At 40.3% G+C, this 20,559-nt stretch overlaps 1 protein-coding gene across 1 annotated transcript; it reads right to left on the bottom strand.

Annotated features, from left to right (window-relative positions):
* Positions 1-526: 526 nt before the first annotated feature.
* Positions 527-18,911, bottom strand: CBLL2 (Cbl proto-oncogene like 2). Its single transcript, XM_028164632.2, is given in 5 exon segments — positions 527-1,188; positions 1,191-1,644; positions 1,647-1,846; positions 1,849-1,975; positions 18,813-18,911. Coding segments are annotated over 5 exon segments (1,542 nt in total).
* Between the last annotated feature and the right edge of the window lie 1,648 nt (positions 18,912-20,559).

Raw genomic sequence — 20,559 nt, 5'->3', positions numbered from 1 at the left:
AAAAACAGTATGTCAAATCATTACACTGTACACCTTAAATTTATACAGTGCTATATGTCAATTATATCTCAGTAAAACTGGAAGGAAAAAAACTGTGTGACTGTGCTTAAATTCAAATAAAAATAGCATTTTTACAACCATACTGAAATTTAATCCTTTTACACAGGTTAAAGAAATATGTCACAGAAAAAACCTAAACAAAAACAAAACTTTTGCAAGGGGAACAATGCAAATTTATTTCAGGAACTCAAATTATAAAAGGTCACCTCTGAGTCAATTTACCACACTAAAGGAACAAAGTTGCTAAAATACAGATATGCTGCACTGAGCCATTTATCCACTCTGTAGTATAAAACTTGAAATAAATCCTAAAGCCAAGGTTTAAAATCATTTTAAGAGTCAAGATCCTAAGTGTTTTACTATCTCTGTAAGAGGTGCTTTTCCTTCCCAAAACACAGTTTAATTGAAAAGTTGGCTACATTTAAGGTTTTTTTCCTCATCAGCTCTTCAGTTCAAAACACTACTGTCAATGTGAATATGGTTTATATCTTGTCTGATCTGAGCAATGAGATCCAGAAAGTGGGGTTGGGGAAGGTGGACCTTGCGCTGGTGAAAGAGGTGAAAGTCCTTTCGACAGAGGTCACATACCAGGATTTGTTCCATACCGTTGTATAAACGGAGGGCTCAGAGTTTCTTGTTCTTCAGTGAACTGGGGTAAAGAGTTAGGATTCTGATGGTCAGAAGGGAATTCACTTACAGGTGGACCACCATTATGAGATAGAGGAAATCCTGGCAGAGAAGGATTCATATAAGGTGGCACCAGGGCAATAATACATCCAGGGGAAGAAGTTACTGGTGATGGACCAGAAGTCATGAGTGGAGGTGGCACTTGACTACAGACCAGCTGAGGAGCACCTGAATCCGGGAGAGAATATGACACTGGATGGCTTACTGGTGGTGGAGTAGATGGGGGTAGTGCATGTTCCTCTGAAGGCATAATATAAGGGGGCAATACCACTGGTTGACTTTGATATTCAGGATGATGGTGAGCCGGTGCTGGGGCAGGAGGTGATAGTTCTTTGGCATCAGAAGTTGAGTCAGCCTGAATAGGGGTGATTATTAAATTGCTGTATTCTCTTGTTTTAATACTAACGATTTCCTGATGGAGCAAAGGAGGTGGGGTGGCAATAATTCTGCTGGAGGAGCATAAAGATCCTCGCGTGGCTGGATACTGCGCTTGTGTGATACACGCTGCACAGGAGATGGGGACATAATGCTGGGCAACTCTGGGGGAATATGGCTCATATGGTCCTGGTCTAGCAGCATTTCAGGGATTTCAGTTGTTGGTGAAGCAATACGAGGGTGAACTTTTTTAAGCGGAGCACACTTAAGTTTTTCAGCTGTCTTATGGCGGTAGCTGATATGAGCTTCTAACTCTCTCTGAGACAAATAAGTTTTCCTGCATTCTTGGCCAGCGCTACACATGAAGACAGAACCTCGTGTATGCTCCTCAATTCGCAGCACAGGAATACTACACCCTGGTCATATCTTATCTCCTTTTCTTTCATATAAATTAGCACAGTCATAGCAAAAAGCATACTTGAACAGAATTATACGCCCATAGATTTTAATAGGCAAATCACACATTTGTCACAGAAATGAACTGGTAAATCAAACTTTTCACCTATGATGTTTATCTTAAAGTCCTCCCAAATGCATTCAGGGAATGTTTTCTTTCTTCCCAATAGCTCACCCCCTTTACAATCATACCACCCTCCTCCATTACGTTCAAATTCTTTCTCACCAGCAGGCGACCCACTCATAGTCCTAGGAATATGAGACACAGACTGCTTTTATTCACCTGCTTAGAAATGAGCTTTAAAGGAATTCGTCTTCGACCCTCAAGGCCACCGGACAATCCAGAACTCTGAGCGCGTGGTGGCCCACAGTCAGCGTCAGCGGGATTCGTGTTCGGCTATTCGGCTAGGAAGGCACCTGGGCGCGGAAATCAGAGTCCGCATGCGCAGCCCGAGCTTCCCCGAGCTTCCCCGAACCCAGGAGGCGAGAGTTAGATCAGATTAGATCAGATCCCAACCCCCTCTCTGTAGCTTTGACTTCCGAGGGGTTTCTTCTCCTTTTCCCTACCCGATCTCACTACTTGGGTGAGGGAGTCAGATATAGTTTGGACAAGGGGGAAAGAGCTTCACTGTTGAGGTTGCTAAGGCTGCTCTTCATGTGCCATGAAAGTGGCCTTTAACTGTGGAAAAAGAGACTGATGGGAATGGGGAAGGAGAGCGCAGCAGCAGCCAAAAGAATACGTTCCCAGCTTATTAGAGCGCTGCCTTCTGGGGCAGCTTTATTTTTATCCCACTGCATTTTTGTAACCTGCCTTAAATTGCTCATGGTGTGTGTGTGTGTGTGTGTGTGTGTGTGTGTGTACATATATGTATGTAGTCAGGCATACACACACCTCTAAGATTTTGTCATGATATAATGAATGTAAAATCACCTTTGGAGGAAGGGAGCACTGTATGTATCTTATCAAGGAAAAATCATGTAAAAAGTAGTGAACATGGTAATTTGACAGTGCTAGACATTTGCTGTTCATGCTTAAAGAATGATTATGGGTATTTAAGCCAAATTTCCCCAGGTCTCACCTTCCCACAAGTAGAAACTGGACCACAAAAATAGCAACAAACGGTATTTACTTGGCTCCACCCACCCATAATTGTGGCTCCTCTGCACCTTAGGTGGGGGGGGTCTCTCCTGAATGTGTAGACCTTCACCCTTTTGGCTATGTTCACTGTCAAGTCTCCCCAAAAAACACTAAACAAAAAACATTGATCAATCGAAGTTTTTTAGACTTAGTGCAACATAGGAGAATATTACCTTAACAGAGTCTAAATGGTGTCTCAGAAGAGGGATGGCAGGATAGGATATTAGGGGCTGGGCTGGGTGATTTTAGGGCGGGTCTTGCAAAGAGAATTGCGCAGATTTTATAACATGACACCTAAAGATTGGCAGGCACAGGGAATTGAGAATATTGACATGAGTATTAATGGGCAATATGTTATTCTTGTTAAGTAAACTCTTTTGGCTGGCTCACAATTTTATCTTTCAGGAAAAAGTACTTCCTGGAACAAATAGGTAAGTTTGCTTATTCCCAGAAGTTCTTAACATAACAGAAAACTATCCCCAGTCCAATTATCATTTTACATGGTGACAGGGAATTATGTTGTTTTCCTTTTCCCTGGCTTGTTGGGGTGTTGCTTCTTGGCTACACCAATGGTGAAAACACAACAAGGCCCAGATACCCACCAAAGGTACCAGTGCTCACTAATGCCCAAAGTCACTGCTGCGCCAGCAAGGAAACAAGGAAACATTGAAGGTGCTGTGTAGTCTAAGAAGATAAATGGACTTCCTTGCCCTCTTTTCTTTCACTCTATTACATGGGCTACAAAGCACTTCAGATTAACACTTGCCAATGTGTTAAAGAGATTTTCCTGAAATTGCTCTGTTAGTTTTTACTTGCTCTTAATTATTACTCCCCTAGTAAGGACTGAGGCAGTGCTAGCTCATGGTAGCTGGTTTAAATTTGAATATACAATGCCACTCACCTCTGACACTCTCCCCTAGTTCTGGAAACGTTTCAGTATTCCAGCAATGCTATCTTCTCTTAGGATTCATTCACTCCCAGGAGGCAACTTCATTCCTCATGCAAATAAATTTCTTATGGGCCCATCTCCTGGAGTCTCCTAACCTGCCTAAACTCTAAAGACAACACGCTTTATTCTCTCAAACCAAGCCTCCTATTACATGTTGATTTAAATTTTAGGTAATTTGAAATTTTGTTGGCTTTTAAAAAAAGCAGTACATTTTAATAAGTCAAAGTGGTTCTTATTTACTAAGCCATGGATGTTCTGCCCCTATTGTATGTAAGCAATAAACCAAAATTCTAAGTAAAACCTTAAATTTAGAGCATGAAGGCATATGCAAATGTTCCTGTTTTACAATTACAATGACTTGTTTGCAGGCTCTTTAAGAAGGTTGTATGGCGAGATGTGGGTTAGTGGTATGCATATAATTCAAAAACAATGAATATAAAGGGGAAAAAGCCTGTCAAATAAAATATCCCAAACTTATTTTTTCTTCTTCCCTGGAACTAGTGTTCTTCTGTCTGAACTGTGACATTCTCATATGACAGAATGCTGTCCTTACACATAACCCTGGGTGAAAAAAAGCCAGCTCTCTTTCCCAGTTGGCTAAATTTACTTTTGTTGCTCATTAGGTCAACTTCAAAGTGGTGAACCAAAGCAGCTCCTGGGTGGAGGCTGTCTAGAAGTTAACAGGACTCAAAAGCGGAGCTCAGAATTTATCTCTAAAATAATTTGAAGTTGACCTAATGAGCAACAACCCTCAGAAGTGGGTTCTGACAGCTCTGCTAGGAGTATTTGCTTGTTTATAGCTGAGAAGCCTGACCTGAAAGCCCTTAATAAATATTTTTTGGTGAAATTGTTGATAAGATAAAGGGTATTGACCCTCCATTTATCCACATCAGATCTGAGAAGCTAACTTTGCCACACTAGAAAAGCTAACTTTGCCACACTAGAAAAGCTGCCTTTACAAACTGATCCTTAGTTTAGTGCCTTTAAACAAAAAGTTAAATGGGCTTCCATTCAGCCAGCTCCTTCAGGGCAGAGAGACTCTGTCCTTCAATCTCACTGCTCTTAAAAGTTGCTAGACTTAAATTCGATTGACAAAAGAGAGATTCGGTGTCTGTCTGCCTGTAACAATGATTGGATATAAAAAGGTTTGAGTTTGGAGATTTAAGAGAAATTGGACCTGTTGAAATTGCTTGGATTCATGGAGGCTTGTTAGAATTCGGCTGCCTCAAAAAAAATCTAAATGAGGGTGACGATGAAGAATTATGGACTGCACAATGAAGAAGTATCAACGTGCACAATTAATGCTAGTAAACAGGTTGAGACATCTCCGCTTAAGCCACATGCCATCTGGCCCAGAAGCAGTCATTCTACCAGAATGACACCAAAGGTCGGCAGGAGCAGGAGCCTTAAGTCCCGCTGCCAGGCTCCTGGATTTTATTTCTCATTTAAGGGAATCTGATCTGTCATTCCCCTGGCTCCTGTGGGCTTTAAATTCACATAATCAACATATCACTGCCAGAGACTTAGTAAGAGCTGAGGCAGTTTAAAGGTGAGTGGAGAATAATCATGTTCCCAAGCCAGATGCCTTCAGTTCTGCAAACAAATAAAAAGTCCATCTCAGGTTCCAAAAAGTAAGGCAAACTGCCCTGTGTGAAAAAGACTTCAGCTCTCCTCCCACGTGTGCCGGTAGCTATATTTTACATCCTGGGAGGGCCAGCCATTTGCAAAAGTTTAGAGCAGTGTTTCTCAAAATGTGGTCCACAGACCCCTAGGGATTCCCAAGGCCCTTTCTGAGGGTCCTGGAGGTCAAAACTATTTCCATAATAATACTAAGATGTTATTTGCTTTTCCACCATTTGACATTTGTCATGAAAAGCAATGGGGGATAAAACTGCTGGCTTCTTAGCACGAAGCAAGGCAGTGGTATCAAACTATCCTAGTAGTCACTGTATTTTTTACTGCCACACAGTAAAGAGAAAATGCTAGTTTCATTTAAGAATGTACGTGATGAAGCTCTAAAAAATATTAATTTTATTAAATCTCAACCCTTGAGTACACATCTTTTTCATATTTTGTGTGACAAAACGGAAAGAAAGTACACCGAAGTACTTTGGGGGCATACCAAAGTACAGTGGCTATCTCAAGGAAAAGCATTTATGTCATCATCTGACTTGGAAGGTAAACTATCTGCTTTTTTGTGTGGAACATTATTTTCATTTGAAAGAACAACTGACAAACTATGACTATTCAAACTTGGGTATGTGGCAGACATTTTCTCAAAACTGAACAGAGTTAGCCTGTCACTTCAAGAAAAACAACTGACAGTATTTGTTGCCAATTATAAAATTCAAGCTTTTGAATGAAAATTAAAATTTTGAAAATCTTGTATCTGCCACGATCCTGGCAGCTTCCCAGTACTAAAGACTTATCTGATGAGATCAGTGGTAATTAATAATGAATGTAATTTTTTGAAACTGTATAATGAAATGTGTCAACACTTGGGAGTTCTGCATAACTCAGTGAACCAATATTTTCCAAATGACCAATGGTTGATGTTACAAAATCATACATAATTAAAAGACCCATTTAAAATCAAGACAGAAGTAGATGTTAGTGTTAACAGTGTATGAAAACTTCATTGCTGTTTCAGATTCCATATTGCAACTAACCTTTAAGAAACTACCATTTGTAGGGACTTCCCTGGTGGCACAGTAGTTAAGAATCTGCCTGCCAATGCAGGGGACACGGGTTCGAGCCCTGGTCCGGGAAGATCCCACATGCTGTGGAGCAACTAAGCCCGTGCGCCACAACTACTGAGCCTGCGCTCTAGAGCCCGCGAACCACAACTACTGAAGCCCGCACACCTAGAGCCCGTGCTCCACAACGAGAGAAGCTACTGCAATGAGAAGCCCACGCACCACAATGAAGAGTAGCCCCCGCTTGCCGCAACTAGAGAAAGCCCACACAGCAACTAAGACCCAATGCAACCAAGATAAATAAATAAATAAATTTATTAAAAAAAAAAAAAAAGAAACTACCATTTGTTGAGTTTGGTTTCATTTCAAAGAATATTCACAATTATCTGAAAGGCTATTCTAATACTCCTCCCTTTTCCAACAATACATCTGTATGAACCTAGATTTTCTTCCTTAATTTCACCAAAACCAATATCACACAAATTGAACTCAGAAGCAGGTGTAAGAATACAGGTGCCTTCTATTAACCTAGATCTTAAAGAGATTTGTAAAAATTTAAAACAATGCCACTCTTCTCACTGACTTTTTTTTCTTTTGGAAAATATATTTTTCATAAGAATGTGTAATTTATATTAGTGTGTAACGGCTTATTATTTTTAAATGAAATAATAAATATTTTAAGTTTCTCGATATTCCACATAAACAAAGGCTCTTTGAGGTCCTCAATAATATTTAAGAGGGGAAGGGAGTCCTGAGAGTAAAATGTTTAAGAACTGCTCCTCTAGGTGATCTTTAATGCTCTTTCACCTTTCCTCTGAGAGACACTGCCTTCCCCACATTCACTCCCCCAAACTCAGTCCCATCCAAATCAAATTGCCCAGAAGGTCCCAGAACTTCCTCACCTTCAAAATTAGCTGATGGTGACAAGGAGAAGGGAAAGAAAGGTCGGGATCACTTAAACACCAAGCATCATGCCATGCACCTAATACACGGTATCTCGTCTAATCCTCACAGCAGCCCTGCGAGATAATGATAGTGACGACGTGACCAAATAACGGGGCAGCAGGACACAAGGGGAGCCGCTCTTATTGCTAGGGTCAGCAAAACCACGTGCTCACTAAGAATTATCTATAGACCAAATAAATAAAAACATCCTACAAATACCACACTACTTATTTTCAAATACATGTGGGTGTTGCTATACCCAAAATTCCATTGTAAAGCATCATCAAATGCACAAAAGCTTTGATCATTGTTTTTTAAAAAATGTCAATCAATGAATCAGGACGTAAATGTGGGAGATAAAAATTTTTTTGACAATGAAAAGGGAACAAAGTGACCCTCGCCTTTGAAAAATATTGAGAATCACTGCACTGTAGCACTGTAACTACACTGAATCCACAGCAAAAGCACAACCTTCAGGACAATGCTAAGCTGTTTAGAGTGATATCCTTACCACTAAAAGCCCACTCTTGCCATCAAAGTATTTAAAACTCTAGACAGGGAAGTCAATACACACATGTGAAAGGTCAGCTAACAGCCTGGTACCGTACAGGGTTGGATGAGGGAAACGGACATGAAGTGCTATACGAATTCTGGGGACGTAGAGAACTTCTGGCCAAGATGATCTTGGATGAACTAAGACTAGATCTGCATCCTTAAAGATAGAATTTTAATGGGCATAGAAGACAGGGACTAGGGAACCACATGGACAAAGACAGATGCGGAAAGCAGATTGTTCAAGGGCAATATGCTTGACTCAATCGAGGGCTCACATACGGAAGAGATGGGAGATACACTTGGGAAAGGGAGTTTAGGACTAAATGTTGAAGGGTCTGGATGGAATAATGAGGAGTATAAACTTATCCCTCTAGGCAATTCAAAATCATCAAATAAAGATATAAAAGAAAGGGAACAGAGCATAGTGTAGATTGGCAAACTGGGACAGGAATCAGACAGTCCTATGAAGAAGCAATTCACAGTTCAGGACTGAGGTTGTTCAGGTCTGAGTGGGAAATAGAGACCAAAGGAAACGAGCATGTGGGAGACGCCAAAAGGCCCAAGTTTGGCGACTAACTTAATGGGACTAACTGGCAATGGAGAGGAGGGAGAGGGAAATGACTCCAACTTTTCAAGCCCAAAAGACTATCACATGATCCAATTAGGAAGGAACCATTTGGCATGGACCACATCTGCTTCGTCAACATCCTCATAAGTTTGGCCCTGGTCCACCAGAGGGTCTGAGGCCTATGTTTAGTGACGTGGAGGAATTCTGTCTTGGTCTGAAAAGGTAATCAGAACAGTATCCTGACCTCACTACTGATCAATTCTTCAACCGTTTGGGAGATACCCGCCCCTCCCCACCCCATGACAGTTAAGACTTGAATTTTAAGGCTGCCGCTACCCACTCACTACCCCAGCCCACGTCCAGGCTGCTCCCCTCACTGAGCAATTCTGCTGGATCTTCCCTGGGTTTTTGGATCAGCAATACCTTTGGACTTGGCTTTGTTTTTTGAGGATGCTACCTCGGATTGGGGGCCTTGATTTTGTACTGACATCTGGGCTTTCTGATCCATGACTCAATTGTACTCCACAGCTGCGGGCAAGAGGCACCTGCCTTGACTTTCTCTGTTGCTCCCCCAGACCCTGTTTAACTCTATCTTTTCCCCACCAATTGGAGAGCAAGGTCAACTGGGCTTTTTGCATAGCAGGAGGTCCAGTTCTGAAAAGTGCTTGGCAATAGTGAAAAGGAAAGGGATCGTAGAAATAACAAGAAGGAGAAAGACAAGAAAAAGCTAAAGATGAACACTTTCAGTCTGGAGAAGGGGAAGGAGGGTGGCCTGATGATGAGCTAACTGTCTTCGGGTACAGAAAGGGCTCTGCTGGAGAAAGGAAGCCTGGCTGCCCTCCCACGCAGCCACGGGCGGACCAAGGGCTTAGTTACAGCACCGGGGATTTACAGAAGATACAAGCATTTCTTAGACAAATACGGAAATGGGTTTCAGAGGGGTTTTGTGTAATTACCTTCGCAGGAGATGGCTAAGAATAGCATAGCTCCTCTAGCAGCCGGAAGGTGAAGAGGTGTTATGTGGCCAAGCAGAAGGTGAACTTGGGGCTTTTCTTGCCGCGTAACTCTCCCTCTTCTTTTACTGCAGGAATAGAAATTTCTGCACTCTGTCAGGCACCCTTGGAAGAGCTCTGAACCCTTCTCCAGAGCAAAAGCACTTGGCCAATGCCTGATATTTTTAGAATAAAATCAGCAAGTAAAGCTGTTGCCCCAGTGGTCACCAGAGCACTGTAGTGGTGATAATTCCAAAAGCCATACAGGCAATTTCTGACTAAATGATATCAAAGGCAGACTAAAAATTGTTTCTTTAACTGAAGGGTTGCATGACTGGCTTTTAATTAGAATGGATTAATATAGTGTTCCCATTTATAAAAACCAAAATTGAAAGGAAGGAATTGCAATGAGGTAATTAAAGTAAGGAAAATATCCTCTCCCACCCAAATATTATGCTTAAAAAGACAGAGGGCTTCCCTGGTGGCGCAGTGGTTGAGAATCTGCCTGCCAATGCAGGGGACACGGGTTCGAGCCCTGGTCTGGGAAGATCCCACATGCCGCGGAGCAGCTGGGCCCGTGCGCCACAACAACTGAGCCTGAGCGTCTGGAGCCTGTGCTCCGCAACAAGAGAGGCTGCGATAGTGAGAGGCCCGCGCACCGCGATGAAGAGTGGCCCCCACTCGCCGCAACTGGAGAAAGCCCTCACAGAAACGAAGACCCAACACAGCCAAAAATAAAAATAATAAATAAATAATAAATTTAAAAATTTAAAAAAAAAACACAGAGAAAATTAAATAAAACTTTTTCTTTATATACCTAGATAATCTCTGTATCTAATATCTCAAGGGTATTACATAGTTGTATAAATTCCTAGTGTGCATATGTTTGTGTGTATATATACATATGGGTATGTTTATTCATATGTGTATACATATTTTTGTACCTATATAATCATATAAATACATGCACAAACTGTTTTTTGTTTACAATAGTATATGACAATGTATATAGGTACCACTTTTTTTCTATTTCCAAAAGGGCATTAACACATGGCTTCTCAGATAAATTACCATTTCCCTCTTGACTGGCTTATTTGGCAAAATCAAGAAGTTTGTGTGCTAGTGCACAAGATGACCTACCTGATTCTCCACTGAAAAAATATGAAATGTTTCATTGAGTCTTCATTCTAAGAAGCAATGGTAAGTAGCTGGTAAGCTTTCTCTTCCTTGTCACGGCAACATCCTTTGACCTATGTAACTGTAGGAAGGTGTTAAAGGGGGAAAAAAGACAGGAAGAAGGCTGTATGTGTTTCACCATTTATTGAATGAAAGGTTTTACCTTTTTATGTACGTAGCACCATGCCTACATATCAACTCCAAACCCATCAATTTACCAAGTCCCGTCAGAACAATTCTGTCTCCTCAAGAGCTCTCATATCTATCCCTACGTCTCCATCCCATGCCACCAGCATGTCATATCTCCCTTCGATTACTGCAGTGGCCTCTTAACTGGTCCCCCAGGCTTCAGTCTTACCCCTCTCCGAGTGTTCTCCACACCATCACCAGCTTACTCTTCATTAATCAGAAATCTATTTGTGCCAATGATTTGATTTAAATTGTTCAGTGGCTCCCAGATGCCTACAGGATCAAGTCCAGACTCAGCAGCATAGTCCTTCAAGGCCTTTCTCCATCTGGCCTCTGCCAAACTATCTTGCCTAACGCTAACCCCTCCTCAGCCACTCTTCAAGCTCCAGCTCTAATAAGCCATTTCCAGTCCCTCCCAACAGGTTTTTTCTCCCTCGTCTTGTTTTCCAGCAGCCTGGCCTTTCTGCCTGGAACTCTCTGCTCTCTGCTTGCTCCCCTGGCTGTCTCCAATGGATGCTACGAAACTCAGGTCCAGCTTCATCTCTTCCAAGAGACCCCACACCCAGTCTCGTCTCTTACGTACATTCCTATGACAACTGCAGGATTGCCCAAGAGTGCCAGCAAAGCAAGAGTTCAAAAAACAAGCAGAGAAAAGATTTTTGAAAACATCTGATATTCATTATTTCCCTCAAAAAGCATCAAAGTAGTTATCATGGGGAAAAAAATCAGAACTTACATGGACTTCCTTGTATTTATTTTACTGTTATTTTAAAAACTTTATAGTGAAATATACATATATAAAAGTGTACAAATTGTTAATGTAAATAGCTTCCAGATCAAGAAACCTAATATTACCAGTAGCTCAAAAGCCCCCTTGTGGGACCTTCCAGTCACTAACACTCAAAGGGCAACCATTCCCCCTGACTTCTAATAGCATAGATTAGTTTTGCATATTTTTGTTTCATATAAATAGAATCATAAAATTCAGCTTCTTTCATTCAATATCATGCTTGTGATAAACATATGTATGTAGCTGTAGTTTCTTCATTGTTATTGTAGACTAATATTCAAGTATTTACTTACTCTACTGTTGATGGGCATCTGGGTAGTTTCCAGTTTTGAACTATTACAAATATTAGTGCTTCTGTGAACATCTTCTACAATGTCTTCTGGTTAACATATGCGTGCATTTCTGTTGGGTAAACATTAGGTTGAACAATATGAAATTGCCAATATTCAACCATTTTCGACCTACTAAGATGGCAACTTATTACTACCTAGAAGTGGAATTGCTGGGTCATCGGTTACACGCATATTTACATTTAGAAAATACTGGCCTAATAGTTTTCTACAGTGGCCATACCAATTTATAATCTCATCAGTATTATATGAGAGTTCTGTTTGTCTAAATCCATTTTTATTTTAGCCATTCTGCAGGGAGGGGTATACAAATGAGTCACATTATGGTTTCAATGATTAGTGAAGTTTAAGCACTTTTTCATATATTTGTTGGCAATTCAGATATCCTCTTTTGTGTACAAGTTCAAGTCATAGGCCCAATTTCCTATTGAGTTGTCTGCCTTATTAATTTATTATTATTTAGATTTCACAGCTGAGGACATTGTAATTCTTTCATTGCTTAGCTCTAGAAATGTTTTTATCCAGTCCTATGCCCAAAGAACCCTGCGTTCAACTCTGTTCTATGATATACTACACTGCTGAAATTGTTATTTACATATCTACTTTTCCTTATGAATTGTTAAGTCATTTTTAAATCACTAAATAATTAGGAGTTAGAGCTCTTATTCATCATTGTATTCCCAGCCCGAGAATAATATCTAGCAAGTGGTTCAATAAATATTTGTTCAGTTAATTGATATGCATTTAACATAGTATTCTTCCTAAATTTGTATTAACTATCTTTATACTCCTTTGTCTAAAGCTTATTCCAACAAGGCAAACCGTGTGAAGCAGAGCACTCTGCCCTTTCTCCACTACTTGACAAAAGAACACTATTGCTGTATGCCTGAAACACAACACTGTAAATCAACTATACTCCAATAAAAATTTTTTTAAATAAAATTTTTAAAAAGTTTCTAGCACTGAAAAAAAGAATACTAGTTGCAAAAGTACAAAACAATGATCAGAGCATAGCAATAGAACTTTTCTGTTTCAATTAATGACTAAAAATAATAAGCAATAAAAATCTCATATAATTGAAAAGAAAAAAACAAGATCTTAATAGCTTAAAGGGCAAAAGGCATTGATGTGCAGGTAATTTACATCAAGAGAAGTAAAAACCAAAAAGCTAATTACTAAAATTAAACAACCAGTCACACTTTTATATATTTAATAGATGCAAAGTATTAGTAAAGTTGAAATTAATAACACCTAGAACTTATCAGGGTTTACTAAATGTGGCACCTTCTTATACTGTTCTTCATTATGCTTGTTATTACAGTTTTTGGCTTACACATCTACTTCCTCCAGTATACCATAACTTTCTTATGGACAGGACCCTTTCCTGCTCCAGTTCTGTTGTAAAATGAAGTATGTACCCTCATATATACAACCGTGCTAAAAAGCAATTTGTCACTATATTTCAAAAGCTCAAACATGCTCCCTTTGGTCAAGTAAATTCACTCTCAAGTATTTATTCTAAAGGAAACAATCAAGAGGAAAGGAAAAAACTCTACACATTAAGATATTTACCTCTGTATTATTCACAATAGTTACAAATGAAATCAATAATAAACTTCTAACAATAAAGAAATGGTTGAATAAAATGTCACTGAAACTCTAAAGAATATTATTATGCCGCCATTAAAATGGAAGATTATTAAATACCATGGATGCATGCCAATACTATTAAATGAAAAAAAATCATGCAAAATCATATAATGCTCTAAGATTATACCATATAATCGCGCATGGATCCAGGGAGCAACATGGAAAATGACAAATGAAAAAGAAATACTTGGAAAGTTTAAGGTTCCGGACTATAAAAGAGTTTCTTTTTTAAATGTTGTTACTGTGCATTCATTCATTACCTCCCCAGCTACTCTCCTAGACACAGCCACTATGATCTCTCACCCGGATGAGTGCCACAGCCTCTAACTGGTCTTCCTACCTCTTCCCTTGTTCACCCACAGTCTAGTCTCAACACAGCCAGAACCATCCTGGAAATCAGCAGGCAGATCTTGTCACTTTTCCGCTCAAAAGTCTCCAACGGCTTCCCATCTCACACAGAGTGAAAACAAGAATTCTTACAATGGTCTACATGACCATCAACTGTCGGAATGCCACTTTGCATTCTGACATGACCTTGTCCCGCACTCTTCCTTGCCTCACTAGCCTCCTTGCTCTTCCTCAACATCCTAGGGACACTCCTACCTGAATACTGGAAAGTTTTATTTCATGCAGAAGTCAATCCTAGTTTTTTTTTCGTTATCTTAATAAAACAAGCATGCATGAGCATTTGGTATTTTCCATTTCTCCTAAAGCCATATAACTTAGTCTTGGACAATTAAGTTGAAAGGAATGTATCTCTGTGTCCCTTCCAGAGCTGCCTGTGAATGCGTCTAGGAGAATGCTAGGGTGGATTTGTCATGAATGTTCCGGAAGAAATTTTTACTTATCAACAGGGGCCAAAAAAGATGAGGAGGGGAGGGAAAAGAACACTGGCAACTGTGGTTAGATCTAGGGAGATGTAAGCTAGGTGAGCGGACGGACTCTAAAGTAAAGGGCCCTAACTTCAACAGGCTTATATGAAAGACGCGCAAAACTATTTCAGGCAAAGCTGTAAAGTCTCTGAGACTAAGAAGAGAGGAAAAAGCTTAGTAAATTGGAGAAACAAAAAGAAGACCAGTGTAACCAGGAAAAAATGCAATGGAGACATGGCAATGGAAAAGTGGAGAGCCAGGTTATGCAGGGCCTTTAGGTCAGGATAAGTTGTTGGGATTTATTGTAACTGCAATGGAAAGATCACTGAAGGGTTTTAAAACACTGGAATGACAATTCTGTTATTATAATATTGCTTGTGAACTCTGGGGTTAAAGTCACCAAAGTCCTGGATTAATCAAAATCCAGTATGACAGCTAGCACTCTGCCTCATGTATTGTAGGCAGATCTTAAATGACAGTCGAATTTTCCTCTTATTCTATAACAAATATTACTTCGTACATATCACCAACATACCTAGGTGAGGGAGTACCTTCATTATTACTCGTGTTTGTAGTTTTAACATGCTGAATGCTTTAAGATGGTTTTTATTCAATGCTTACAATAAAATTGAGGCACTCAGCTTTCAGTTCCTAAAGAACCATTTATGCTTAAAAAGGCTTTTGATTGATTTCCTCCCAACAAGCTATGTGCACTAACTCAAACTCAATCTGCGCCGGAGCCTGTTGTGTGTGTGCAAATGAGAGTTGAAATGTGAATCTCCAAGGACTGTGCTTGGCCCTTGTTGATAAGTAAAAATTTCCTCTGGAGCTTTCGTAACAAATCCACCCTAGCATTCTCCTAGACACATTCCCAGGCAACTCTGGAAGGTGGACAGAGATACATTCCTTTCACCTCAAACGAATTCTCCAAAGACTGAGTTATATGGCTTTAGGAGAAATGGAAAATACCAAATGCTCATGCATGCTTGTTTTATTAAAATAACTAAGAAAAAATAGGATTGGCTTCTGCGTAAAATGAAACCTCCAAATATTCAGCAGTTTAAAGGAAGCTTTAGACTCTTTAGTTACAGATATTGCTGGGTGAAGGCAATAATTCAGTAGAACTGTATCTATAGCAGCATTTCTTTCAAAATAAATTTTTGCTGCATTTTCCCTTTAGAAAACAAAACATAGACTTCCAGTTACTCAGATATGGATCTACTTTCCCTCTCACAAAAAGGATACTAAAAATATAAAAAAGGCCACATGGGCAAAAATAATAGACCCTCTATTAGAAGCAAGCTTAAGTGCCCTGCAGACTACCAGAAGGCCTCAGGCCTTGGAAGCTGTAGGTAACAGTGAATGTCAGTATGCATGATGGGGTTATGAACAAGGTGATTGCCTGGAAGTCTTTAACTTTCACAGGCTCTCAGCTACCCACAGGCAGAGTCACAAAGGTTTTCTCTGGAGAAAGTGACCTGGAGACAATCTGGTTTCAGAAGACCGAACACAGAGGGCACAGGCAATCACAGGGCTGAACACAGGTAAACTGAGGGGGAGTCTACCAACTAAACTGGGACATCCCAGCCCAGAAATCTAGGACTTGGGGTCCCCACAGCTATATGTTTGCCTAAGGGACCACATGGATAAAAATGGATTCAAATCTGGCCCTGTTGCTTGCTAGCTAAATAATCATGGGCAAGTTATTCATCTCTCCAAGCCTTTGTTCCCTTACCTATAAGTGGGGATAACAATAGGTGTCTGAGTTATCCTAATGATTAAATTAGATAATATACATAAAACATCTAGTGGATGTCAGGCAGATGGTCCATGCTCACTAAATGGTAGCTAGCATTATCAGTGAAGAGCAGCTTCTGGAGAGCTTTCTGAAGGACTCAAGATGGAACTATCATCAGGTACAAACACCTGTAAACTGACTCCTTCACATTTTTCTAACAGATGACTACAGAACACAGCCTGAAATCTTCAGTAACTCACAGGTCAAAAGCAGGTTTGGAACGTTGTTCCAATTGCCCAGTAGAGCATTAGAGAATGGGCTTTGAAATCAGACAAAAATGACTTTATTCCTGGCTCCTCCAATTACTAATGTGGTCTTGGCAAGTCACACAAGTATTGCACAGCTGTGAAGTGGAAACAGTAACAAGTATCTGCAAGGTTGTTGTGAGGACTGGCTATAAGACATGCAAGACCCTAGTTGAGTGCCTACGACATGGTAGGTGTCAAGAAATGTTCGCTGTTTTCATCATGATCATTTTTTAGGCAAAAAAACAATCATTTATAAATGCCCGAACAATCTTGGAATAAATTTTCTCTGGGTTATTTTCTTCATTCATCAAATGTCACTGGGGTTGGAGAGTCATGTGACCGTTACCAGCGTACAGATTCCACTGACTTCTCTTCTAAATCAGTTTGGAAATTGATGGAGTTCAGTTCTAAATGGTAAACTATACTGCTCTTTTTGCTCAGGACATATGCAGACATTTCAGCCTAACTGGCAGCATAAGTGATACCTAATATTTTAGGTAGCTTTTACATTGGGGATTTTAACTTAATCACTTAGTGCTTCTTCCTCTGTAAAGTGGCATCTCAAGCCAGAATTAATTCGAACAGTACTTTTGTGGCTTGCACATGGACACTCATCTTTGTTTCTTGGACTCTGAGCCTCGATTTTTCTTTTAAGTGGAGAAAGCATAAAACATGAATATAGGGCTTCCCTGGTGGCGCAGTGGTTAAGAATCCGCCTGCCAAGGCAGGGGACACGGGTTCGAGCCCTGGTCCGGGAAGATCCCACATGCCGCGGAGCAACTAAGCCCGTGCGCCACAACTACTGAGCCCGTGCTCTAGAGCCCACGTGCCACAACTACTGAAGCCTGTGCACCTAGAGCCCGTGCTCCACAAGAGAAGCCACCGCAGTAAGAAGCCCGCGCACCGCAACGAAGAGTAGCCCCCACTCACCACAACTAGAGAAAGCCCGCACACAGCAATGAAGACCCAACGCAACCTAAAATAAATAAATTTAAAAAATTTTTTTAAATTAAAAAAAAACATGAATATAAAGAATAGCATTTCTCAGCTCTAATCAATGGAGAAGTAAAAATAATTTTTTTTAAAGGTCTTTTTTTTTTTTTTGGCTGCCCCGCATGCCTTGTGGGATCTTAGTTCCCCGACCAGGGATTGAACCCAGGCCCTCAGCAGTGAGAGTGCAGAGTCCTAACCACTGGACTGCCAGGGAATTCCCATAATTTTCATATAAATCCTCGAAAAATCCTAGAAGACATAGCACATGTTATTTCATAAAAAATATTTTATTTCCCCTCTCAGTGGGATATATTTTAAAAGCTTAGAACATATTGTAAATCCATGGCATAGCCACATAATCTTATATTCAGTTACCTTCCTAATTGAGACAAGTAACAAAACAAAATATACATTCAAATGAAACATGTAGCTAAACCATTTATAAATAATTAAAATTATAGATCAGGTTTTCTTTCACTGATCACAAATTATGGTAATGCTTTTGTGGTGCTCATTTCCGGGCTCACTTTGGTGTGTTTATTAAAGCACAGTATTGTCAGATCACAGGGAATATCTCATTTTCATTTTCATATTTCCAATTCTAAAGGGGATTAAATTATCCAATTAAACTGTTAATTAAAAAGACTCCTACAGAATAAACTCCAGGCTACCAGTGGCATTTAAAATTTTCATTGTGCTGTGCTCAAAAACAATTTCCTAAATTCAGAAGAGCTCCAAGTTACTGGCCGGTATTTTACTTTAGAAGGTGTGGCTGGTATCGCTAGGTAATAGCCAAACCCATTTCCTCTTCTTTCTGGGCACACAGCTAGACTATATGTCGCAGCCTCCCCTGCAGTTAGGTTTGGCCATATGACTGAGCTCTAGCCAATGGAATATGAGCAGAAGTGATGTAGATAACTCCTTGGACTAGACCAAACCTTCCACTCAACACCTTCCATAGCCTCTTCCCCTCCACCAGCTTCTTATTTCAAGGATCAGCTCAGAAACTAGAGTAGACTGTCTAAGAGGGGCACTAACAGGCCATACTCAGACACTTACTACCTACCAGCTCCACAGTCTGCCTGATGTCTATCACCTGTACATGGACACTATGGCACACCTACTACAAACGAGTACTTTTCCACATCTCAGAACATATCAGTGTCCGAAAGATGTTTAAAATAATCAACAGGGGACTCTGCTTGCGCTGCCAAACTAATCCCAAAATGCCCCCCAGAGAACTCAGTATGAATTCTATGATATGCCTCTGGATTTGTCTAGACCCAGGCAAAGCAGCCAGGCTTTCATTGTCCTGCACCACTCACTCGTTGTCCGAAGGTTGCCAGGAAATATAAACTCCAGGCACGTCCAGTTCTCTGGAAGTACATGGGGCACAGAGATTCCAGTAGTATGAGGGCAGCCATCCTAGAGATCTACAGCCAATGAGGAAGCAAAGCACACAGAAGGTGAGGTTAGGTGCCCGGTAAAAGGACTGGGATCTCGGCAGAGAGAACTCCGACAGCATCCACCGGAGGAGAATTGAATAATTCCTTCTCTGTGCACCAAACCACAACCTGATGTCCTTGCATTTCATCACACTTGTCATGAAATAGGGTGACTGTAGCAGTTTACATATCTGTTTCCCATGTTAGACCAGACTGTTCACTGAGGCCCTGAGACTGCATATGGTCTGCCTAAATACAGCTAGTTCAGTAATTTAAATATAATGGTGGTCAGTTACTATGTACTGAATAAGTGACCATAAATCGACTCGATTGTTAAAGAAAGGGGATAGCACATAGAGATTCTTTGGTTCGACAGTAACTGTAATGTTCATTGTCACTTTTGCAAGACCAGCCGTACTGTGGTTGATAATTTCCTCAGAAACCTCTCTTTTCCTCAAGAGGAATATTATTGCATAAGCAATAAACCACATCTGCTTATATTCTGGAAGAAAATACAATGACCACCTCGCAAATCTCTCATTGTCTACAGAGAAAGTTACTGCATTCAAATCCCACTTTCCTAAACCAAGAAACCCAGTCCTCTACAGTGCTTTGTGTACTTTTTAGGCAAATATGGTCTAAAACAGAACTGAATATGTTAATCAATGTAACAGATTTTAATATTATTTTTAAAAAGAGAGGAAACAATATCTTCAACTTTTTATTGTCCTTAAAATGATTGCTCACGTTGTTTCACAAGTAGGGGAAGAAAATACAATGACCATTTAGATAAGAAATGCATAATCCAAGAACACCTTTCTTCAAACCAGTGGGGCACTGCCACTGGCAATGAGAATGTTGTTGCTTGAAATAATCATATATTCTTCCATAATTTAACATGCAACTGAGACATTATGTTAAAAATATCAAGGAAGAAGCCTATCAAATGCTAAGTGATTACAGAAATACTGATGGAATAAATGTATTCAGAAATAGGGTAATCTACGGGATGAAGGTTAATGCAAAGGTCAGCAGCCCAAAGAACAAAGGCCCTGCCTTTCCTGACTCTGGGATACTTGAGAAGCCATTTCAAACCTCTCCACTGCTCTGGCACAAGCAAAACCTGTGTGGCAAGCCATCGTTCCTAGTTGCTTCTTAGTGATGCTCCAAGGCTAAATGAGATAAAATTTATGTGCTGTGCTTTCAGCTCCATTGAGGAAAGGCACTGAATAAACTTAAGGATAATTTATGAATCCTGAGCTTGCAGTAGTCACTTCCAAGTCCATCTCATAAAAGGAAAAAAAATGGAAATAGGAGGCCAATGCTGTGTGGTTGGTAAAAAAAACTCAGGAAACTTTGGGCAACGATGATAAGCCCAAACAAGATCATTTTATATACATAAGACCCTTGACTAATCCAGGAGAATCTCCCAAAAAAACCTAATTCCTTCCATTGCCCAGACAATAGTTCACTGGCAGAACATCTGGTATATGAATCAGAGAAGTTTGTTCTGGCAGTCCTAGTCTGAGATCCAATATCTAATTTCCTTTTAATTTAGCATAATTATTTTTGTAAAACTTTATGGCTCTACTCCAGTGGATGTGCTTGGCAAGGACTGCCAAAATCC

The sequence above is a fragment of the Balaenoptera acutorostrata genome, chromosome X, assembly GCF_949987535.1.
Source record: "Balaenoptera acutorostrata chromosome X, mBalAcu1.1, whole genome shotgun sequence".
Lineage (NCBI taxonomy): Eukaryota > Metazoa > Chordata > Mammalia > Artiodactyla > Balaenopteridae > Balaenoptera > Balaenoptera acutorostrata.
Note: the sequence above shows the minus strand (reverse complement) of the source record. Positions and strands in the feature narration are given on the sequence as shown.